The sequence below is a fragment of the Thermobia domestica genome, chromosome 9, assembly GCF_964235325.1.
Source record: "Thermobia domestica chromosome 9, izTheDome1.hap1.1, whole genome shotgun sequence".
Taxonomy (NCBI): domain Eukaryota; kingdom Metazoa; phylum Arthropoda; class Insecta; order Zygentoma; family Lepismatidae; genus Thermobia; species Thermobia domestica.
In genome coordinates, this window is record NC_137462.1 from 57,356,788 (window position 1) to 57,383,284 (window position 26,497).

General features: G+C 35.4%; 1 protein-coding gene across 1 annotated transcript in view; it reads right to left on the minus strand.

Annotated features, from left to right (window-relative positions):
- LOC145694675 (uncharacterized) overlaps positions 1 to 26,497 on the minus strand; it is a 78,977-nt gene that overhangs the window by 7,685 nt on the left and 44,795 nt on the right. Inside the window, exons 5-7 of the mRNA XM_081771170.1 lie at positions 19,723 to 20,052; positions 15,376 to 15,729; positions 3,415 to 7,121 (exon numbers count right to left, since the gene is read on the minus strand). Of these exons, the coding sequence (XP_081627296.1) occupies positions 3,415 to 7,121; positions 15,376 to 15,729; positions 19,723 to 20,052 (4,391 nt within the window). The remainder of the gene's footprint in view (positions 1 to 3,414; positions 7,122 to 15,375; positions 15,730 to 19,722; positions 20,053 to 26,497) is intronic.

Sequence of the window (26,497 nt, forward strand, 5' to 3'; positions counted from 1 at the left end):
AGAACCCGGAGAAAACCCACAAACGCGGTGTTTGTCCACCACAAAGTTCACTTGGCGGGGGCTGGGATTGAACCCGGGACCCCAAGCACCAGAGGTGAATGCTCTACCACTGAGCCACCGCGCCCCCCTGAACTCTGAATTGAAAAACTGCATCTCGATGTGTCTTATCGTCTTTAATGTATGAAAATCAGTATTGAAAACGGAAGTAGTAGCAAAATTCAACTACTTTCGATTTTTGATAAAGTGTTATGGGTTCTCACGATATTGTCTCTTGAAACACTGAATCAACTGCAGAAAACAGCTTATAGCTATATATTACCATAACCATCTCTCTTTTGCAAGTTAATTACTGCAAATGACTATTCCTATTAATGGGGATCAATAACCTTTCGAAGACAATAAACTCACTTTCTCTCTCTCCCCCTCTTCTGGAAGAGAGGCTCCGCAAACAAACATTATTATTGCAACACTATTATCATATATATATATATATATATATATATATATATATATATATATAGTTCTTTTCATTCTTGTTATTTTTAATGTAAGAACATCTATTTATAAGAGAGAAAACCAGTTTTTTTAATCATTTCAGGTTCTACTGTTTTCATCTTAACGCTCTGATAGTTTATCCATACATATTGTACTTGTTTTCGATTTCATATTATTATGAAATTACTGTATCAATGCAGGAAATACTCATTTAATTACCAACTCTGTCATCACTTGCCATTCCAACATTATGTCACAACCCCTACTGCCAAAACAAGACAAATAAACAATACAACTGTTCAATAAACTTTCCATTAATAACAAATGTGTTACTTACCTCAATAATACAGGTAAATGTAACTGTTTTAAAATACTTACTGATAGTGTTATTATGAAAGTTATAATTTATTATTTAGACATATTTAGCTATACTCTATACCTACGTGAGCGGGGGCTGATGGTAGAAGAAGGAACACCAACATTCACGTTTTCACACCTGTACAAGCGTGGAGGAAGAAGAGGCTTCTTTTTCCTATCAGGTTATGTGGAACAGATAATAGCACCTATCCCAAGCTAAGGTTTTAGATTTCCAAACTCTGCTATACATAAGTGACAGAAGTCTTATAGTAGAGTTTTGTCGGCCCGTCCATCTGTCGAGAAGCATCAAAGTTGAATTAAGTTGATTTTGAGTTTAACGTCCCTTTCAGCAGTGAGCTACATGAGACGGGATCTACTGATTAACGTGGAATCCAAACCACATAAGGTATCAAAGCAAAACGGTAAGATATATCGAGATTCGTTCTGCAATTGATTCAGTGTCCCACGAATAGATTCCATTTTCTTAATTAACCCTCTATTCAAACCAAAAGTGGTTCAAATTAACGATTTCCGGTTTCAACATTGCCTTAGAACAAAAATGTTAATATATAGCTACAAATTGTTTTCAGAAGCCAATTCAAGGTGTGAAGAAAACATACTAACGCAACTCACATCACTATACAAATCCAAAAGTTGTTGACATTTACTACTACTTTCGGTTTCCACACTGATTTCCGTAGAGGAAAGACGGTAAGAGATATTGAGATTTAGTTTTTATTAATCGATTCATCTTCCCAAAAGCATCTTTCCCCTTAACCAACTACTCAGTCCGGATTTGTTTCAAATTAATGATTTCCCGTTTGAATCTTTATCGCCATAAAACAAAAACAGTACGGCATAGCGAGAAATGTACTTTTGATATGGGTTTAGGGTCCAAGGAACAGATTCTATCTTTAATGTTATTAATCTATTGCAATCTGTAGTTATAGATGTATTACCTCCAATTTGAGTATTGAATTTCCATAGCTTGTAAGTTAGCCATAGTTTCACACTGTGAAACGAAACTCACTTGTCATTTTACTACTTTGATGAAGGATTGTACTCTATCTTGGTTTAGAGGAAGGTTTAAAATTTATGGCAATAATATAGTGTCTCATAACTACGTGAAGTCAGGAAAATGAAACTTAATATGCAAATTTCTTATTAAAAATAAGATAGTCTGTATTTGGCGCAACGTTTTTGAAAAATTTCGTTCAAAGGGAGGATGGAGAAACTTCTTTATTTTATTTTATATAATTTTTATTTATTTATTTTTGCCCCATCAAACTTGACATTACCTGCTTGCGATTGCATCACAAGAAATTGGATGTACCGTTTGAAATGAATTTTGGAACATAATACCTACCTCAAGCTAGAATTTTATTAAGTGACTTTAATCAAAGAGCACATCCTTAACGAATGGAGGGGTTGTTTTTTTTAATAAAATGGGGTATTTTGTGGGGTTTTAATTATTGAACTTTAATTGAAATGCGTATTCAGAGAAGGGAGAGTATTCAGGTATTTTTCTATATCTATTTTCCTCGTACAAAGGAAAACATTTCAGCTAGTAATTAATCAAATACACTTAACTAAAGCTTGAACTGACTACGTATCTCGAAGATATACCTCAAAACTAGTTCAGAATTTGATAATGAAAGTAATGTATCTCTCTCCAATCGAATTTCATAACTATTCTTATAGCTCACGTCACTACTTTGCTCATTGGTTACAGTTGACACTAAGTATAACGTATAAAAGAAAATAAATTTATGGCGGCCATAATATTTTCACAAAATGTACGATTTTATAGTATTGGATATTTAGTAAAATTTTACGCTATCCAAAATAGTTTTAAATTAAAATACTCAATTTTAAATCCCAGTATCATTTTATCATGGTACAGCGCGTAAGTTAATAATTTAAATTTTGGGGAACAGAATAATTATTTCCCTGTTGTTTATCCTAGATCAGTGGTCGCCAAATTTATGAAGCTTCTGAACTACCGTATCATTTTTAAATTCTACTGTGAGCTACCAACAAAAAGAACTACCAATCTTTTTCTTTTTTTTTAAAAAAAAAACAATTTTACATTTGTTTATCGCCTATAAATTTACATTCCTATTAAATATGAAATCAAGCTATTCAAGTCAACTAATGTCCAACATACACACGAAAAACATAACGTGCACAACCCCACGCGCATACAACTAACTGTGAGATGATGCTAAAAATGGCAGTTGCGCGGGAGAAGCAAGCAGTTGTTGTCGTCAGCGCCCCCTGTCGTTAGCGTCAGCTCATAGAGGAATCAAGGTTAGCCAACCGGAATGATAACGTGATCTACTGAAAAATGTTCCAAACTAGTAGCTCGCTATCTCTGTCCTAGATGATAAAATACTCTTTCTAAACACACGCGTATAGATTAGATTATTTTGTTTGGTTTGTATTTTTCTTTTTATGTATTGTATATGTTTGAAAATTATGCTAGAAGTTAACTTATTCTAAAATCAAAGTAACGTTTTGTCTAATGCGTCTAACTTATTATAACTTTAACTTTACACTTACCTTAAGACTCTCCGGATTTTTACAATATTTGATAGCTAATTTAAACTCTTGCATAGCCGACTGTATAATTCCTCTCTCGAACAGGTAGTAGCAACCAAAATGGAAGTGCAGACTGGATTGGAAATGATATTCAGGATATTTGCGAAGAAGATGATAGAAATAGTTCGTAATTGCACGGTTTGAGTATCTTATATTCTTTATCCTTATTTTCATCAGATGAAAATCAGCGTCGAAGTTCTTTGCGGAAGCCAGCGAAATGGTATATCTCCGTACTGCTTGTTTGGTTTTGCCCTGCATTTCAAGCAAACGCCCAAGTAGGTAATTAATGGTACAATTGTTTTCCTGCATATGTAATGCGTCAAACAAGAGTGATAAGGGTGATGGTGACTTTCCATAAGGAGATGGGAGCAATGCAAGACCCATGGCACAGAACGCCTTTATTACAGCAGAACATTCATTCTTCAACATTCCATTTCGAAATTCAGCTTCAGCTTTCTTTCTACATTCTTTTTTTCTTGCACCGTTTGAACGATAACTTTGAAATTGATAACTTCGTGCTAGTAACAAATTACAAGCAGGATCATTAGTCATTTCAGATGCTTTAGTAAGAACATGAATTTCTTCAGCAATAGTTATATCAGAGCAAAAACCAAATTTCCTTCTGACATGTAGGGCATAACCAAGTAGAAACCATCCTTCAGCTATGTAGGGACATATTGAATTGGCTTCCCTTAAATCGTTTACTGCCAGACCTTCATCGACCCCGTACAACAAAACAGCAATAGCCTTTAATATTTTAGTTGCAGTGAATTCCTCTCTTGTCAATTTAAAACTTTCTCTCGGATACGGATCAAATCGCCTCTTTATCTTATAATTGTTCACAAACCTGTGTGTACACCATAAAACAAATCTGACTCCGGAAATGAGATTTTCGTTCACGAATTTCAATTCGCTTCTAGCTTGCTTAATTTGTCTTTCAGCATTATCAGAACTACATACGAGTGCATAATGATGCGCTAGTAATAAGCTCCTTACAATATTCACCAAGTGTGAGACCTTTTCTGTCAAAACTTCGATTTTCAGCTGTTGAAGATAACATATTACATCGCTGGAGCTTTTACAATGTAAAGGAATATCCAACTTCCACGTGAAAGGACAGAGTTTGCTTACCAAGTGTTCCCTTCCGTTGCCAGTGAAATTCATGGTCATATCTCCTGCTTCATGGTGTTGTTGTGATGTGTTGCTGAGTACTACATGAATTGGTTGCGTTGCATCAACAAATTCATCGTACTCTTGTGAGACATTTTCAGGAACTGTTTCAATTTTATCACCACTACCTCTAAAAGCAATAAGTCCTGTTTGCTCATCTTCGTTTCTATCCATGTCAAGTACATCCTCAACAACCATTTCAATTTCATCATCACTAGCTCCCCCCAAAGCAAGTCCAGTTTGTTCGCCTTCGTTTCTGGGATCTACTTCAGGTACATGTTCAAAATCTATCTCTTCTTCAGTCTCAACATTTTGTTCAGCATGTGTATGTTCAGCATATGGATGACGAACAAAATTTCCCAACATGTTTGGTGTTATGTGGTTTGGATTAATATGACTTACGTAATTACTCTCACAGGTTGGATACATATATTGTGTGTTGTCAACTTCAGGATTATTGAGGTAACCACTCGTATGATTTCCATTCATACAATAAGCATTTTCATTCGGAAGAATCTGGTTATTGTAAACGTATGCAGTGTCAACAACTCTGGGCGGATGATATGAATAACGCAAAACATGGTTGTTTGCTGGTACCCAGCAGACGTTCGGTGCGAAACCATATCCAGATGCGTTAAAACTACGTTGTGAACGTCCATTTAACACTGTTGATGGAAGATAAAAGCACTTCTCTGTTTTAATGAGTGCATCTTGTGCTCGACGTTCAGAAACGAAATACTGAGGTGTACCGTGATTAACATAATCTACCCTTCTTTCAATCATAATTCTATTTTGCATTGTATTATCTATCGAGGTATTGTTCGAAGGATCAAAAACGATATTCGAATGTGTTGTAACGAGCGTTTCAAATTCAAAATATGTATTCATTGGTATAGGAAATGCCTGTGATGTTGGCAAACTACAAACAGGCTCAGACGGGTAAGGATATAGTATATTTCCAGAAGAATTGAATAGACTAGGTGGTGCAAAACCTCTATTATCCAAATTATTTGCGTGGTTCATCATTGCAGTAGGATGATCACAACTTCGTTCATTTTTAGCTATTCCTTCATTCAATGCTTCAGTTCTGTATTGGTCATTCAGATGATCATTATGTGAGTTAAGGTCAACGGGTGACTCTCCAAGTGTTTTGTTAACTGAAAAGTATGAAGTGGAAAAGTGATCTGGTACTTTAACATCATCAGATGAAAGACAGGTATCTACTATGTCAGATGATTGTTTCTCATTCAGGACATGATCCTTATCAACAAGTCCCTCAACATTCACTGCAGAGTTCCGGGTTTTTCCTTCAAGAACAATATCACTCTCTACTACTTCGACACTGCCATCCTTGGAATTAAGTTCAACAATTGTTTCTGAGCGCTTGTCAAGTGCTGAAGTTTCTTCACAATTACTTGTCTCAGCACGTAAATGAACTTTTCCTGCTTCTTGCATTCTGTCAACTGCAGATTTTCCATTTCTCGTAAGTTCAGCGCTATTATTGTTGTAACCGTTACGCTCTTTGAAATTCTCTGGGACTTTTCGATTTCGTTTTCCTTTATCACTATTGCTTTCAAATTTATGTTCACTTTCTTTGGAAAAACATGCCTCCTGCTCGTTTTGATCACCATCGTGACTTTCAGTAATTTCATCTAGTTTTAACGCTTGAGTACCGATGTTTGCAACTGCTTGTTCAAGTGATTCTGGAGGATTGTGATCAGCTGGTGATAACTGATGAGCTAATAAGCTACGGCGGCATGCAAACAGAGTTGATTTGCTATTCTGGTTACACTTTCTCACTTTGTTCCAAAATATCCTCCACCACGTGGAGAATTTCGGTTTATTATGTTGTTTTTCATTTCTACGTTTTAAACGTAAGTAATGTTTATGTTTCGATTCGTTAGTTGTATTTGATTTGCCATTCATGAAGCCGATTTTGTTATTTTGTGAGGCATCTGTAAAGGAACTTATTTGATATTTCATGCCTCCATGCTCAGGATTATTTTGTTCTGCTTTTTTGGTTTCTTCTTCATCGTAGATCATAGAAATTTTTGTTAGAGACTGTACTAGTGTACCGTTTAAGGGCTCTTCGTTTGCGCAGAATTCTAAGTTTTCGTCATTAACGTTTCCGTTTCGGTTTGTTTGTCCAAAACTCTTATTTTTACTCATATAACATTCTGTATTTTGAATTTGATCCGGAATTACAGCAGCATTTTTACATTGATCTGATGTGTTGCAGCTGGTGCGTTCTTCTGACTTTGCCATATCATTTTCTTTCTGAGGATTTACACGTCGTTTCCTATTTCTGTTTCTACATCTTCTGCGACTTCTTTTTCCATTTCTTACGTAAAGTTGTTCTGTTGCTTTCGTTTCTTCTTTAATCATTCCGTGTGGTGTTTCATCGTTAAGGTTGTTTTTCGATTGGAGATTTAGTTGAATTACATGCAATTTATCTTCTGAATTTTCATTTGCCTTTTCACAATTTCCCCTTTCTTCTCCTGTAAATATGTAAAAAAGTAGTTGTAAATACGTTAAAATAAAATGCAATTTATGAATGCAAGATCATAAATTATATTTAACTGCATTGTGTTATATATGTAACTTACATATTAAACAAAAGCCAAATTCATCTTTATTTTGAAATGCTTAATTTCTCTACTTGAAAATGTTATCAGGGAAAAGCACAGATGTTCATTTTACTCCGACCTCACTCGCCCTCGATCTGGCAGTAGGAGTTGGCCCTCACCTTCGTTCACCCTCGCCCTCGCGAAGGGAATTGTCCATCGCCCTCGCTCGCCCTCACCCTCGTCTTGGGAATTTGTTCTCGCCCTCGCGAAGAGATTTGTCCGTCACTCCCTCTCGCCCTCGTCTTCGCCTTGGGAATTTGCCCTCGCGTCACTGTGGGCGAGGGAATTTGAGGTTGAAGACGCCTTCAAGAGGGCCACCCTCACGAGGATGAACATCTCCGGGCAAAAGCGTGTGTTATTTAATTTCTTCAATTTTCTTACTTGAATCTTAATCGTAACGGTAGTCTTTTCTATTTGCAAATTGAAATGATACTCTGTGGTATTTATTTTCTGGCTTGTTAATGTCTATATATGCAGAAACATTTATTGTGGTTATATTCAAAATCATACAAGTATCCTATTGTCCCTACCATTGTCGGATTACTCCCACAAAATAACAAACTCACGTGTATCACGGTACCTTTCGAATCTCCTTGATTTAGCTTTCAAATACTATTAAACCATTGCGATCATTTTCTCGACCTACCCTCGTTAATCTTCTATCACACTTCTACATATTCAGTATCTCCTCATGTAATCTCTTAAGATTATTTTACCTATTTCAACTGTCTTCTCTATTAAAGCTTAAAATTCTTTACACGAAACTTTTATGAGTGTTCTCGTAACTCATCAGACAATGAAAAACACTTATTGTCCTCTTGAAGGCTCATGTGAAATTTTATTCCTTTACTTTATTTAATACCTCCACCTAATTAGATACCGAAAACGCGTCAACTTGTCTACGTTCCCCCGTCTCAACAACTAGAGTTGTCACCATTTACTCTGTTTATATTGAGCTGTCTGAATGTTCTAACAAAAGTTGAAAAATAATTTAATTTTTTAATTTACAATTAATCCAATTAAAATTTCATTTTCAGTCTCATTTCCATGGAACCGAATTCTGGTTGCAGACGCCAATTTGAAAATGCCAATACAAAGAAAAAAAAATATTATTTAGTCTAGTTTAATTTTTCAAAATCCAACGCTTACTCTCAATATGTCCCAACTTTTTTTCAAGTCCTTACCAAAGTAGTAACCTCTTGTAAAAGATTTGCAAGTTTTCTAGAATAAAGTACTATTCTCTTTATTATATATATACTATAACAGTTTAATTATGACACAAAACTGAAATGGAATGTTCGATTTCTTTATCATTGACTTTTTATTGTTTTCGGATGACGGAAAACAAAATATTCAACATTCTGGTTAAGATGGATAACATCAATACCGTTCGAATCAAGGAAAGATATTTATATGAAAATTTTTTTGCAAACTGTTAAAGATTTACATTATTATTCATACAAAGTAAAATTCTTTGTTATTTGCTTTCATAACACAAATTTTGATGTATTCTCTCATACTGAAATAAATCATCGAATATTTTAAATTGGTTGTTTATACACCGTATTGAGAATGAACGAAAGAAGAGAAAAAAATCTTATTTTTCTGCTTAAAATACCTCATTGTACTAACATATGCAGCACCTCTATGATATTACAAACTGATCACATCTCATTATAATTATACGAAACATGATAACAAGAAAATGGCACACAAGTAGAATTACAATTCTCCTTCTATAACAGCATTGTATTGAATTCTATGACTCTAACATTCAAGCTGTCCCATTAAATATGTTGGTTTAACGAGCGATACTATCCTCTTTTCTGTATCCCACAGTTTCACGTTTTCTTTATTTCTGAATTAGAAGAAAACAGTGGCAGATATGAGGCATCGCTCTGTATTGACTTACTCAATTCAACCACTAAACCACATACAATGAAATTAATGACGTACGAAATATATATACAAATGTGCATGCAAAACCTACAAAAAAATCCTACCAGACAGCATTTTAGAGTTACTTCATTACACTATCAATCATTATGAGGAGAATTACGGAAACGAAAATTCACAACGAGAGACGTGCCATAAAAAAAGAAATTTATCAATAACTAATCAGTTTCTTGCGAATACTCAAGGGCAGCAAGGTGATGCCTCGAGTGCATCTACAAATGAGGTAGGTATTCTGTTGTTTAATGCCATAAGCCAAAATCATTATATAATTAATTCAAGATTTCCAAAATAATTTATGCTTAAGGGTTCAGAATTTATCTAATTTATGGATTCCTCATGTTCATAAAAATTTACAAGCTATTTCAAGTTAATAACGCTGTTGAAAGAAAGAAGACATAGAAACGGAAGCTATTCGATCTTACCATCATTACTCTAGAAGACTGACAAATCTTCGCTTAATTAAACTACATCAGTGGAGAGACGATCAAAGAATATTTAGGATGTGTGACGCCGTACAAAATTTTAACCTAATATTTTTATATCCATTACCTTCAACACATACATAAAATATTAAACACAGTCACTCAAGATTGCTTTGATAATAATTATTATGATGGTAGAGTTGAAGTCGCTATATTGGTTATAGAAATTTCGACTTTCTGATCGTCTAAAAATTAAAGAAAATTTTGGGTTACTTGAGTTCTAGTAACTTATGCACTATTGGTTAGCTCTAGGACTCAACCAAATTTCACTCCCGTTTGGATTTGATTTTCGTTCAGATCCCGCCGCTAGTAACAGGTCTTGTTCCGTGATGCCATTTCAACTATGGCCGGAAAGAAAGCGTTATTCAGTGACTACCGTCCACAAGAGGTTCATACAATTTAGCACAGATAATCATTTGTCACCAAAACGTAGTATAGGTTATTTCTAAATAAATTTTTTCCACAGGTTGGCCGAAAGAAGCGATTTAGCTAAATGATTTCTAAATTCCGATCACTCTGCGTCGTCACGGTAGGTTTAAGTAGAAGAGTTGCTTTCTTTCCTCTATATGTGCACTTGACATGCTTACCCGCACATCAAGCATAATATATACGTCCTAATAATAACAAATGTAAACATCATTACCCGCTCGCAATTAAAAAAATGTATTATTATTATTAAATATATATATATATATATATATATATATATATATATATATATATATATATATATATATATATATATGAATCCTAAAAATTTAATTTTCCAAGTCTTACAAAAATGTATTTATTATTCTCATCTAATCTCGTCATGTAACTCAATTCCATCGTCATCTCGAAACAAAAGAGTAGTGTAATACTTGCAATAGTACAAATAAATGAAAAGCGAAAAGGAAATGATAGTTATAATAATAGTTTAGCCTCGGTTTCAGCAAGAATCACATAACAAAGACTGCAGGAATATTACAGGATAGATTTAAGAGTAAGTACTATCAATCGCGAAGCCAAATTAACTATTGACCTGAAATAATGAAATTTTAAAAATAACTACATGTAAGTGTACGTTTCGTGTAGCGGGATAACTCGTATTCATATGCAAAACTAGCATATCATACATGCTGAAAAGACTGAACGTTTAAGTTAGGTTCTCAGTATAATTCAATTTTTACCGTCACCGTTACGTACTGCTTATCTACCTGTTTTACTCTCCACTGACAACATGGTCTGCAGATATAGAATATACGGGCCAATGAAGATAACATGTATATGGTAACTAGACAATTGTAGTGCAAAATATCTATCACGTATCATTACCGAATTAATTTAAATGAAGGCCTACCAAGTCGTATTAATGTTTACCTAGCTTATTTGAGATTTTGAATCACAAAGTCAGCATCGGTCATATGTATGTATATGGCATAGATAAGAATACGAATATTATAACAATACAACCGTAACATTATTGAACATTAAATAGAAGGGTTATCAATGATAAGTTCATACGAAACTCAATAATAATAAATTAAGCACAACCTAAAACAAATTCAAACCACATTCAAATTAAACGTGCAATGTATTGTTACCGATAGAATCGGTACGTTACAAAGTCGTTTCAGTTTACTTATCCGAGATATTGTAGGCTAGGCCACTAAGCTAAACAGACTTATGGTTCATTATACTCCGTGTTGTAAAGTTTAGATGAAAACGTGAAAACTAGCAAAATACAAAACATTCTAGCACAAAGTATTCAATTTGCATTTGAAATGTTCATGTTAAAGTTATCCTTTGATTTTTTCGATATCATGAAAGGAGAGCTCGGCTTTTTTAATATTGAAATACCTTACATTTTTCAGTGTGTCAATTTGAAATAATAAACTACAGTTTCACGGATGAAACTAAAGCGGTCAATGTGTGGTGATGAGAAGGGGATTAATGTGCTTAGGGCTGTTCCGATAATCGAGTAATCGATAACAATTCGATAAAATTTCAAAACCGTTTCATCGATAAATAATTTTAATTTTATCGAATTATCGAACTTTCGAGACTCTCGAAATCTTCGAGACTCGAAATGATCGAGACTACCGAAATGTTCGAGACTCTCGAAATGATCGAGAGTCCCGAAATTCGGGACTCTCGAAGTGTTCGAGACACTCGAAATGTAAGAAACATTAGATAACTTCGAGACACTCGAACTGTTCGAGAATCTCGAATTGTTTGAAAGCAGCAAATACAGAAATATATCAATATGATCGTATTTTGTCGAGTCGCTTGAATATTTAGAAAAGTTCTGGATTATCGGAGTGTTCGAAAGAAACGATGTATTCGAGGTTGTCATAGTTGTATATAATATGTATTACATATATGCAGAGTGTTCATTTTAAAACTTCTCTCCTTAGCAATGTAGTGAAGGAAAACTTTTCTCCCTACAAATCTGTACAAGGTTTAAGCACTGTGTCAGAAGAGAGAAAGAGGAAGAGAAAACATGCATCACACGAATGGAATTGGAATCCAAGACAACATTAGTCTACTAATAGTCACTTTGCCGATTGCGCCAATAACAGGGCAGGCAGAAAAATAATTTTACATATGATTTCGACAAATACAACTTTGCAATACCTTATCAGATGAAAAAAGTTGTTTGACTAGTTTGGCTGCAAGAAGAAATCATTGGAGAGGTGAAGGAACCGAACTGTTCATCACTACTCTTGATAATACCCGAAACTTCGATAATACTCGAAATGTCGATAATACCCGAAACTTCGATAATACTCGAAATGTTGATAATACCCGAAACTTCGATAATACTCGAAATTTCGATAATACCCGAAACTTCGATAATACTCGAAATTTCGATAATACCCGAAACTTCGATAATACTCGAAATTTCGATAATACCCGAAACTTCGATAATTTCAAATACTCGAACGGTTTCGAGTAACCGATGACAACTCGATAAATTTTCACTCCCGAAATTCGATAGGTCTTCAGCCTTATCGAACACCCCTAAATGTGCTACCACTCAGTGTCAAATTCTGTGTGAAACGGTTCACTCATCATTTTTCGTTTCATAGCACAAGACCTTACTCTTCGTAGAGCAAACATCTCGTTGACTATGAAGCAACAACTCACGCAGCCAGACTAAGAAAACTGATTTGGCAATATCATCATCCCATCCTTTACTATACCTTTCTATTGATACATACATACCATCGTCGTTTTTTAATTTTATTTTGACTTTCGCGTAGCAAAATGCTAAACAAGATAAGGGGGATTTAGGATTTAGATTTCTGGGCTTTCGGCATCTAAGGCCATTTAGCCCTTCACGATTTGATGGATGACGTTCCTCGGCAAGCTTACAATCCGGGGAAAGGGAAGGAAGGAAGCGGCCGGGGACCTATAAGTTAGGTACCACTCTGGCATTTGCCTGGTGTGAATGAGGAAAACGCAGGAAAACCTCATTCAGGCTGACCTGAAAAAGTGTATTACATTTTTTCGACCGAGTGACCCGACCGGGAATCGAAACCGGGACCGCTCTCGCCTTCGGTGAGAGCGTTAGCGACCACGCTACGTGGGGCCACAAAACAAATTTAAATTTACATAGCAAATTGTAAGTTCTGTATTGCACTCTCGGCAGCCAAGAAAACATTATATTATTATTATTATTATTATTATTATTATTATTATTATTATTATTATTATTATTATTATTATTATTATTTCGTATGAAATCAATGCATCACAAACAAGTATGATAATGAAAAGCACAGTAAGGAAAACACAACAGCAATTATAATTTAAAGAAAATAACTGACATTCTACAGAATGTTTAAGCTGGTAGCTGTTTTTGACTATCCCCGAATAAAGTTTTTCTTTTATATGTTGTTTTGGATCCGTAATGACTAGAACAAAGGGATAATTGGAATTATGCGCCACGAAGTAAACTTCATTTTTTATGATGAAAATAAAATAACTTATTTCACACAAAGCCCAGTTTCTAATTGTAGCCAACTGCTACTCGGACCCACTTCGGTTTCCATATTGTAAACATTTTAAAATGAACACTATTTTTTTTCGTAACTTCAGTGTAAAATAAGCAAGCATAGCAAAACAGATATATATTTCTAGGCTAATACTATTAAACAAATATGAGAAAATAGAAAGGCAGAAAAGAGTACTACCAAGGTTCCCTATTTTGACTGGAAATCTAGTTTTCTAAAAATTAAGCTCGAGTCTTGGATTTTTAGAGTCGATTGAGCCACTTTATTTACAGATAGAATAAAATGTCGAAGAGGATATGGCCTCTGTTATCAGTTCTACGGTCTGTTTCCAATAATTTGGTTTGTAGTCAGTAGTAGTGTTCTTGAGAACCGAAGGACACCTAAAGATAAACATCCTGTTTCCAAGAAGACTAATCACTCAGCTTTAACTATATGTAAGAGAACCAGTCTGCCATAAAGGAAAGATGATAAAATGTTTTCTGCTTCAAAAATAGCTCACAAAAGATGCATCGCACTTGTGATACAATTTATCGTTTGCATCGTACTTCTTGGATTTTGTGTACCGCTTAAATAAAACGTTGATACATACATGCCTCTCCAAATGATACGTATCTTCCTTAGTTACGAGCTAGTAACTGCGACGCCAAATACTGTCTGTGAAAGCTTTACTTTATTTTACGATAGCTTAACTACCTTCAGTTAGCAACACTTATTTTAGCTTACAATACTATACTTATCCTACTTTTTAAAAATTGTTTCTGTAAAATCTCGAGCTTCTCAGAGCTCATGCAATGAATACCTTTCCAGATGACTTTAGTCTCATCAAAAAAGATAATAAATCTTTCGATAACATGTATTATTTTTAAATATGTCCTACAATACTGTGAGCAATTAGTGCGTTAAATATAAATTATTATAGTTTGTATTGAGAATAAAATAAAAAGTACACTGATTAAATTAGACAAATTCTACTTACAGTAGTTTATAATATAAATTTGTTGTGTATTTCTATTTTGATACCTTTACTAGAAACAAAACACTGGAAACAGGTTTCATCTGCTTCGTATATGTTACTGACTCTTAAAAATCGACTTAAATTACCCATATTCGACCCTGGTTCGAAAACAACCCCTGCTTACTTTTATTATCTCCTGTTCTTGCAATGCAGGCAGATTAATTTTCAAATCTATAAAGTTCACTACTATGATCTATTTGACAACAATGGGGGCGCGGGGGCTCCGTGGTAGAGCGTTCACCTCCGGTGCTTGGGGTCCCTGGTTCGATTACAGCTCGCGCCATATGGACTTTGTGGTGGACAAACATCATGCTCGTGGGTTTCCTCGGGGTTCTCCCGTTTCCTCCCACTTCCTTCATTGCACCATTTCACTCATCTCTCATCATCACTGTCTCCTTTAGCCTAACCAGCATAACTGTGGGACTTAAAGGTTTCATTTCATTTTTCTATAGTAACAGCTATCAGCTTTTAGCATTCTTTTTCCTGTAGTGTTGCTACGAAGACAAAAGAAGCGTTTTTAAAGAAAAAACAGAGTATGAACCTTAAACGTTAAGGGCGTATATAGATCGTAATTTCGTTTACATCCCTAAAAATCTATCTTTGAAATATCTTATCTCGAATTCCTCATTATCATTTACCTTTTAGATTGATCTCCTTAAAGTTTGGAATTTTACCTTTATTGACGTAATAATCCATAACTTTGGTTTCCTTCGGCAGAGCTTCAGCAGAAGTTTCGCATTGATCTGATGTGCTTTGCTTATTGTTTACGCTTGACTTTAATTTTTCATCATCCTCTTTCTGAACATTTGTCCGCCGTTTCCAATTTTTGTTTCTATTCCTCCTACGTCTTTCTTTCCTACATCTTTCATGAGCCCGATCTTCTTCTAGTTTCATTTCTTCTGCAACCACATCCTGTGGTGTTTCAGCGTCAGGTATGCTTTTGAATTCATCATTTTCTTCAATTTTTTCCGACTTTATTTCGGAGTTTTTCTTTGCTTTTCCATTGATATTAAAATTGTTTTCTTCGCCTGGAAGTATAAAAATAACAATTATAGGTATTCTGAAATAAAAAAGAAATCATGATTAAATATTGAGATTTATAATTTATATATATATATATATATATATATATATATATATATATATATATATATATATATATATATATATGTGTGTGTGTGTGTGTGTGTGTGTGTGTGTGTGTAAATTAAATAACAAATAGGAGATTTCTAGTCAACTTTATTATTAACTCAACATTATTTAATACCTATGTAAAAGAGAGAGTGAAAAAGAGTCTACAAAATGAAGACTGCATTTCAGTAAAAGGTAGAATGATTACGTATATACAGGGTGTTTCAAAACAACACCGACAACGTTTGTGAGGTGATTCCTGACATCAAGATAAGGCAAAAAGTATAGACCATCCTGGGTGCACAAATGCTTCCTTTCGGAGTTATAGGCTGCCGATCTACCGTAGTCGGGTCAAGACTTCACTTAGGAATTAGTATGTGCTCTATCCAAATATCCATGTTTCAGAATCCTGAGATACTTCCGCAACATTTTTTATTGAGGCAGTTGGAGAGTTCTTCAAAATCCAAGCCCCCTCTATAAAATTGTTGCGGAAGCACCGCAGGATTCTGAAACATGCATATGTGGATAGGGCACATACTAGTTCCTAAATGAAGTCTTGACCCGACTACGGCAGGTCCCATAGTTTTGAAGCAATGGTCCTTTAAATTTCATTTTTTTTTCATGTTTTCGGCAGTCTATAAATCCGAAAAGAAGCATTTGTGCACCCAGGATGGTTAATACTTTGTGTCTTATCTCTGTGTCAGGAATCACCTCCCAAATGTTGTCGGTGTTGCTTTGAAACACCCTGTATAGTTTGCAGATGATATGGTGCTTGTTGCAGAATCTGAAGAGAAAATCAATAAAATGTTATAAAATTTGAGGAAGGACTGTGAAGAAATAAATGTTAGAAAGACAAAAACTTTTGTAATTGGAACGAGAGGGTCGGTGTCAAATATACAGAAGTTGCAGGGGAGAAAATAGAGCAAGGACTAGTTTTTGATACCTGGGTAGTATTATTAGTAGTGATATGGAATGTTAACATGAAATAGAAGCAAGGATAGGAATGGCGAAAGAAGTCTTTAGAAGGAAGAAAAACTATTTTGCGGGACCTTGAATAAAGAGTTGAGAAAAAGACTCATAAAATGCTTTGTATGGAGTATTGTGCTCTATGGGGCAGAAACATGGACATTACACAAAAATTATGAAAAACGACTGGAAGCTTTCGAAATGTGGGTATGGAGAAGAATGGAGCGAGTTAGTTGGGTCAAACGGAAAACGAATGATAGGGTGTTAGAAATGGTATGGTAGAAAAGAGCATTTTTAGATGTTATTAAGAAGAGGAAGAGAAACTGGTTGGAACATTGGTCGAGAAGGAAATGTATCATGAGGGATGTGCTAGAGTGTATGGTGGAATGGAAGAGAGGAAGAGAACGAAAGAGACTACTATAATTAATGGACGACAACAAAACAGAAAAATCGTACGTAAAGACAAAGAAGTTAGCGAAAGACCGTGGAGCATGGAAGCTTCTCCGTTATAGCAAGTGACCTGCCAATAATGGCAGAATACCAATGATGATGTTTATTATTATTAACGGTATTTCTTGTCCACTTAAAAATGGTATCAGTGAAAGGAATAGAATTTTGTCTGTCTTCAGTCTTCATTTCAAGCCCTAATGAAGGACTCAAGTTACAGTGGACTATCGCATTCAGAAATATTTAAAAAAAGGCACTATCGTCTGTTTATGACCTGGCCTCTCAATGTTTCATATCTCAAGGAACATTTATTTATCCTCATGCAAGTATCCTGCAAATAGGCAAAATATTTGAAACGATAATCATGCCTGTTGTTCTGTATGGTTGCGAAATAGTTGCTTACTCTGAGGGAAGGACGTAGACTGAGAGTATTTCAGAACAAGATCCTGAGACGAATATTCGGACCCAAGAGGAACGAGAATGGAGAATAAGAAAAACTTCATAACGAGAAAGTACGTAATTTATACAGTTTACCAAAAGTTGTTGGATTATCAAATGCAGCCAGAAGGGAAAAAGTTAGGAACGCTTTCAAAGTTTTAATTGGAAAACTAATCGGAAAACGACCATTAGGAAGACCTAAACGTAGATGGGAGAACAATATTAAGATGGATCTCACAGAAATAGGAATACAAAGTAGAAACTAGATCCAGTTGGCTAAGGATAGAAGTCAAGGGAGAGCTTTTGTAAACGTGGCATTGAATTTCCGAGTTCCATAGGCCATAGAATTAAAGTTAGTTAGTTAGGCATATCACTAGCTGCAAAGTAACAGTGTTCTCCTCTGTGTCATGATGGATACCAGAAAAAGTAAAAATTAGGAAAATACCAACATTTGAAAAATATCCCAATATACTTCCATTTATGTTTGGAATCTTAATGCGAGATTATCCTTTGATATTATCTTCATTATACAAGTAGAAATTGAACTCAATCATTTAAATATTAAAATATCTTCAGACACTTCGACGACTTTTTCCTATTACTTTGTTGTCCGATTAAAATTTCATTTATGAGTGACAATACTACCTAAGTATCGAAAGCTCGTAATCTGTCCTATTTTCTATCTTTCAACAAGTATTGTTACCGAAGTCCCTTCTTGTATATCATCGTGCCTGAGTGTTCTATAAGCTACGTTGCAAGTACATTTTTGCAATATGCGTTGCTAAACAGCACCATTAGGCTATGAAAACAAAGATATACTCTACTGTGTGTTGTATAAGATATAATATAAAGGTGAAAGGTACAAAGATACAACAAATTTAATCGCAATATATTTGAATTTGACAAATTAAGGCGAGATTTATCCTTTTTTATTACCTTGAAAGTATAGGTTGCACCCAATCATCTAAACATTGAAAGATCTCGCTTGTTGGTGTCTTTAAGTGGATAATGAACTTGAGATGTGTACGCTTGGTAAGTAAAATTAAACTTCAAACTTTAGTTGAGTTGAGTTGATTTTGGGTTTAACGTTCCGTTCAGCAGCGAGGCTATGTGAGACGTGGACCTACTGATTAACGTGGAATCCGAACCACATGAGATCCCGTCGGGAAACGAACCCGGGTCTCCCACGCGAAAGGCGCTTACGCTAACCGCTTAGCCACGAAGGAGCTCACCTTCAAACTTTAGGTCTACAGTGAAGAATTATGATCAGCTTCTGACGATTTAGTCTCAAATTCTGTCTGAAGTGTTTTTTTTTATTATTTTTATTTTTTTTTACCATGTTCACTTCCTAGCACAAAAGTCTTCGAATCACACCCCTGACAGCAAATACATCTCCGACCCTGAAGCAGATATCCAGGCAGCCTGAAGAAAACGGATTTGATAAGGACGTCACACTATCCTTCCCTACCCTATAATACTGATAAAAACGGAAACTCATCGAACGATATGTGTGGCTTCCTTTATTACAAGTCAGTAACTGAAACTTCAATTATTCTCTCTGAGAGCATTAGTGTGTTTTATGATAGGACAACTTTACTTAGCAAAACACATTATTTCTCCGTTTTATTTCTCATTTTAGAGCTCACGCCATACCAATCCTGATTTACCTACGATCCCATAAAGATAGAAGTATAAGCATCGATTACAGTTATTATTTTAATATGACTTTAAAGCACAGCGTTGACAATTAGCAGAATTTGCATTAAGAATATAATTACACCCTTCTTTTATCAATCTAGATATTCTATTTACTACCAATACATAATATACTTCTTTTTATATTCTAAATATAATTTTTTAAAAAAATGTCGCACACAAATTCCCGTTTGTTTAATTTACAGTACTGTATTTTCAAGATTCGTTTAAATTAATGTGATATCTCAAACAGCGTTAAAATCAAGTTTCAAAATTAAGTGTTTCACTTTTATCATTATCATTTATTTTTTGGTTTGATCTCACACAAGACTTTGTAATTTTACCTTTATTGATGTAATTTTCCACATCTTCACTTTGTTCCAAAACCGTAGGAAGGGATGGAACTGATATGATACGCGATTTTCCTTTGTCACACATGTTCTGAGGGTTTACTGATGGATTCCAAACTCTGTTCCTGTGCCTTCTGAATCTCCTTCTTCCATTTCTTCTACAAATTTGGTGTTCGGTTAGCTTGGTTTCTTCTTCAACCATCTCATTTGGTGTGACTTCAGATGTGTCTTTTAATTCGACAAGTTCTTCGATGATTTCCTTTCTATCTTCAGAATTGTTCTCTACTTTTTGACTCCTTTTCATCTTGCAAACATTTTCTTTGTCTGTAAATATAAGAATAATTGTAAACCAATAAAACCAAATCCAATTCATGAAGATAATTTACACTTCATTGTTTTATATATGCGTACATTTCAAAATAAATATAAGGTTTTCAACTTTATTTTTTAAAGTAAAGTCTCACCCTCTCGAAAACAGAATCACACAAAGAGGAATCATGTTTCTTTCTTCAGTTTTTTTTAATGTTTTTATTTGAAGTCTCACCTCTTGCCAAGGATGTTAAGCAACAGAGGATCTGCCCATACGTATCTTCGTCATATGAACTCAATGAAGCCAAAAAACAACCAAGCACGTCTGATTGGCTACTCTCGTCTCCGCCATGATTGTTGGCTCGAAACATTGCGATCTTAGTGGCTCGGAGTGGGCAGAGTAGGTGTGGCGAAGCTGTGACGTATGGCTTCACGATTTTGTTGTATGAGTAGTTCCTTTATTTTACAACATCCTTGCCTCTTGCATTCCAGGTGTCATTTTTCTATGTGTGTGCTGTAATACCGGTTTCATTTACTGTTAAACGACTGTCTAGGCTGTTATATAGGCACAGGTAAAAGTGCGGCAGAATGTAGGAGGACGCCGCCCTCACCTCCAAAACATACTTACAGCGTCCCCCTAGTTCGTAAGAAATTACAATGAGCAAAGATAGGCAGGGGAACGGTGTGACGACATGCCGCTACCTACCTTTTCAGACCCAGTTTTACTCCTGTATATAGGGCATATTTATTCTGTGCGAATGAGGAGACAGTTCGCATTACTGATACAATGAATTATTTGCATTGTGGAACATTTGGACTGAGAAAGGGAAATTCTGATGTTCTGAAGGGATTTTATGCTACTTCAGATTGGCAACACTGACTGAACATCAAAGACAAAGTTTTTCCTTTTCCGATCTCGAAGTTGCTAATTGGTTGTCGTCAAAACAAACACATGTGTGCTGTAATTAAAAGTTCCCTTAGGAATGCTATCTACTGAGACAACACATTTTTTGGCCTTTTTTTGTTAGTAAGGTGCTGTCATCTAAGGAGAAACAGTAGAACTAAATCTTGCCTTGCATCCAATTTCATCATCTCCAGGATTAATACAACCCTTAATAAGGGATACGTTTTCATGACATCCACATCGATGTCACTGGTAAGCAAGATGTTAATGAAGGGTTGGAAGCCTGAGTGGTCTATCTCTTTCAGAAATCAAAAATATATTTCGTGCTGTTTGTTTTCATGCTTGAACGTTTGTTGCTGTTACAGTAATAATCAAAATTTTCCGTTCATAGATGTACAATGTCTGATTACTAGTCACAAACTGAAATGAAATGAAATATTTAAGTTTTATGCCGGTTACGCTAAATGAGACGATGAGAGAAATGGTGGAACGAAGAAAGTGGGATGAAACGGGAGAACCGCGAGAAACCCACGAGCATGGTGTTTGTCCATTCAAAGTCGACACGGTGCGAACTGGGATCGAACCAGGGACCCCAAACACCGGAGGTGAACGCTCTACCACTGAGCCACCGCGCCACTGCTAGTCACAAACTGGCAAGCTTATATGTATTCTAATCTCTTTACGCTAACTTAAAGTATTAACTTTTAAATATCATTCTTCAATAACAATTTTCTTCATACTTTGTCTGATTTATTTCTTAAATGTATTCTGTAATACCTTGCTGAGAAAGTTTCTTCCCATGTAATACCTACTTAGATTCTTTCCCCCCATTCTAACTATCTTTTCTGTTACTCTTTTCACTAATGTATCTTTGATATTAATTGTTTCACTCAGCTAATTCTCTCCGTTACTTTCCGTTCTCTTATTTCGAATGCCTTGCTTCTTTCCATGGATTTCGATGTAATCAAGATGTTTATGCTAACTAGTCTAAAATATTTTAAACAAAACATTTAATGATGTCTTTCTATACATTTGCTTTCTTACTGGAAAGTACTTAAAATGAAGTTTCCTTAGCGTAACTTCTGAGAATCGTTTCATATCTTAAATAACAATAGTATCCAGGTAACGAAAACTCGCCATTTGTTCTGCTATTGCAGGCCTGTGAAGTTGGCCTACTCAAATTAGTTTAGCCACTTTTATCTAAATGAGCCGTTAGTTCCTCGATAGTTCCTGTTACGTACTAAAATTACGTTAGTTCCGCGATTTGAAAGAAATTATACACAAAACCAATGGGTAGGCCAACTTCACATGTGAAGGTGGCATACCCAAATAGCTTTCCACATTTTTCGGCATAAATCGTTAGTTCATCGTTAGTTCCTGTTAGTTCTTACAAAACTTCCCTTAGTTCCGCAATTTTATACAAATTAGAGCGTAAATATTATTTATGGATAGGCTAACTTCACACGTGAATTTTCGATGAACAAGTTTCTCCAGATTTCTCGATATTAGTTAGTTCCTTGTTAGTTCACGTTAGTTCTTACAGAAAGTTCCGCTAACGTAACTTTTGTAAGAACTAACAGCAACTAAAAAAGAACTAACGATTCATATAAACTGATTCGGTATCCCAAATTTACATGTAAAGTTAGCCTACCCATTAACCCTTTGAGTTCCAATGACAGCCATGTGCATGTCATAAAATGCTATAGCACGCACCCCTAAGAGCACAATTACATAGCAGGCATATGCCTATTATGTCCCCTCAGGTACATGGGAATGTGTCCAGTATGTGCCTTATATACTTCTGAGAAAGAAATCACATGATTGGAAATTGATATTCACAGTCTATGTCCGCCCCTAGGCACATGCCTGACATGTACCTGGGGAACGTGCCTAGTATATTCTAGGTATGTTCCCCATGCCGTAAGCGTCAATGAACCACAAAATTACTTCCCAAAATATGTTAAATCGCCTGTATGCTTAATGTAATTACATTAAGGTGACTCTAAAGAACACTTTAAACAAGTAAAAAAAAATGTGGGGCTACCCTAGGAGGGCGGGAACCACCAACCTTTGGATTACTTGCCGCGTGCTCTTCCGAATTGGCCACAGAGGCGATGAAGAGAACGTCGCTTCTAGAGGGATAAATTATTGAGGTCTTTTGCATTCGGCTAATAAGAGTGCTCCTTTAATCGCATTTATTCTACTATAACCGTTTCAGATCAGATAAAACCTGCTCGCTATGTAATTTTATAACAAATTGACGAGTATCTATTTACTTTATTTCATGGTTCTTTCATATTAACTTTCAAATGATCGGTGACAGTTGCTATCTAATAAAATTGATGCGTTTATTGCTTCTAGTACACAATCGCTTAGAAAAAGAAGCAACAAATGCATCAAATGCAGGAGATGAATTTAGAACACCTAATTGGTGAATACCTAGCACATCTTGTGCTGTTAGGGTATCTGAAACAATATATACCCAAAGGACATACCTAGAACATGACAGATATATGTCCCAACTGACGACATAAAAACAAATGTCTGTTAGAGTGCGAAACTGAGCCAGGTACACAAATGATATATTTGTAGTACATAGTTGCAAATATCAATTAGGTGTAACAAGTACCTAAAACTGCAGGTAACTGAAGTACATACTTAGCATATGAATATTATATGTGCCAAGTGTCGGGTACCTAAAAAGTAGCTGAGGCATCTTTAATGGCACATGCCTAGCACATCTTATGTTGTTAGGGACATAGGATAATGACATCTGGAACGCAAAGGGTTAATTTTTATTTACATAGAATTTGTATGAAGTCGCGAAACTAACGTAACTTTAATCAGATCTAACGAAGAACTAGCGACTCATATCGAGAAACCTGCGTAAGTTTCTTTGGTATGCCAACATGTGAAGTCTGCGTACCCTCCAATGTTTATTTATACTCTAATGTGTATACAATCGCGGAACTAACAAAACTTTGGTAAGAATTAAAGGGAATTATAGAATAACTAACGAATCACGTAGTAAAATTTGTTTAAGCTGCTTGAACACGCCAGCTTAACATATCAAGTCAGCCTACCCACCAACTTTACTTATACTCTAACTTGTATAAAATAGCGAAATTGACGGCTTTTTGTAAGAACTAACGTGAACTACCCTAACAGCACAATTACACAGCAGGCATATGTCTACAATGTTCCTTCAGGTACATGGGAATGTGTCCAGTATGTGCATTATGTACCACTAAGAGAAATCATATACATGGCAAGTGATAGTTAGAGTCTATGTCCGTTCCTAGGCACATGCCTGAAATATAACTGGGGAACATGCCTAGTATGTTCTAGATATGTTCCCCGTGTCGTAGTATGTTCTAAATATGTTCCACATGTGAAGTTGGCCTACCCATTAGATTTTGTGTATAATATCTTTAAAATCGCGGAACTAACGTAACTTTAGTAAGAACTAACAGAAATTAACGAGGAACTAACAGTTCATGCAGATAAAAGTGGGCAGGCCAACTTCACAGACAATTGCAAGCAAGGGTTGCCTTCATTTACATTGTTGTTCTCTGAGTGTTCCACTCGAGAACCCTTCTAGCTCATCTATTTAACATATAATATCTAGCCAGTGTTACAAACGAAGATGTACCAAAACTGTATTTTAAGTTTGCATAACTACTTGGTGCCCGGGATTTTTCAAGCCTAAACGGGAAGAATATTAATAGAAATTCATTATGTTTTGCATCTGTAATTACTTTGAAACTTCAACTTTTCTTGTCAACAATCTCGCACGAAATAGTATTCTGAGCATATGAATAGATTTATAATTTTTCTCTCGCCAGCTCTAGGGCCGCGGTGGCTCAGTGATAGGCGTTCGCCTCTGATGCATGGGGTCACGGGTTCAAACCCTGTTCCCGCCAAGTGAACTTTGTAGTGGAAAAACACCGTGTGCGTGGGTTTCCTCGTGGTTCTCCCGTTTCCTCCCACTTTGTTCATTCCAGCATTTCATTCACCTCTCATTATCACTGTCTCCTTTAGCTTAGCCGGCATAACCTTGGGACGTAAAACTCAAAAATTTCATTTCATTTTTCTCTCGTCAGCTCAAATTCTGAGTATTGTTTGGAATATGATGGTATACTTGCAAAGATTATATCATAGAAGCATTGTGTTTTGAAATATTGTTAATAAGTAAAGTAGTTCGATAATAGTACTGGATGAAGAATTTCCAGAATTCTCATAGACATGATTATTATCTTAAATTGCTAGTATTGAATTCAGTACAGAATTTATATTACTTTTACTTGGAGAAATGCTCTCTTCGGGGTAAATTTCCGCGGTCATCTTACGAGCTTGTATACCAGAAATTAGCACTGTGTGTTATTGGTTGAGTCAGTGCTTTTTTGCTCAACTTTACCGGGTGGCAAGAACATACGAGCATTAAAAGTATATACACACACTCCGTTTATCTTGGTTTGTTATACTATTAGATTGTTTTTTTTTTTTTTTTTTTTTTGTGATTTGAAATGGAAAATTAAATTTTAAAAAATACCACACAAAGTAATGCATTCTGATATTAGAATGGCTATTATAAGATGTTAAAACTGTAGAAAAGAAAGAAAAAAGTTGATCATATTGCATTTAATAAAACAAGACACAGCTGCCTGTGCAGTAGACAGAAGTATGAGAACTGTTATTGAAATTGGTATAGTTTATTCAAAGCAGGGGTAAAAGTGCGGGGAAACGCGGGAGGACGCCGTGCCCCCACTTGGCGAAAATATGTCACGTCCTCCCACTTTCTAAAAAATTACAATGGGCAAAGATAGGCACAGGGAACGGGGTGACGTCATGCTTCCCCCTACCTTTTTAGATCCACTTTTATTCCTGATTCAAAGTATATGCATAAATCCACACTGTAGACCAGTGGAGTAGGACACGGGCTGACGCGTTTAAGCTACCCTATCTTACTATAGTGATATCAAAAATTGATTTTGTATATATGCGGCATATTCTGTTTGTGATACCGGATAATAATCTAATACTTTTCTTCTAATTTATTACAAATATTGTACAGTCATGTTAAAAACGAAACTTACTTTCCAAAAATCTCCATTTAATCCAACAAAAGATTTTAACAAAGTGGTTATGTACTGAATTCTCTTCTTTTAGGGGAAGGGGCTCTTTCTCGTCACCATAAGCATTGAAAAACATGCATCGTATCTTTCTTAAGCCATTTCATTACTGAGTGGCGCAGACAGTTTTCCCTGTTGGCCGGGATCCCATGTACTAAAGGTAACCTCTCTACCACTGAGCCAGCGTGCTCCCAGGGAAGTCCAAAAGAAAATCATCAACAAATTACGCCGAACTAGGATACTTTTTAAAACAAAAATCATGGTTAACATATTTTTGAAATTAAGCAGGGCGACGTCACACATCATTATTGTCAAATTTAAATTCTAAAATGTGGGAATATTCACAATAACATAAAGAAAATATACATTATGTTTTATTATAATTGAAGATTTTTTACGTGGTTTGCATGTCTTGTATGCAAAT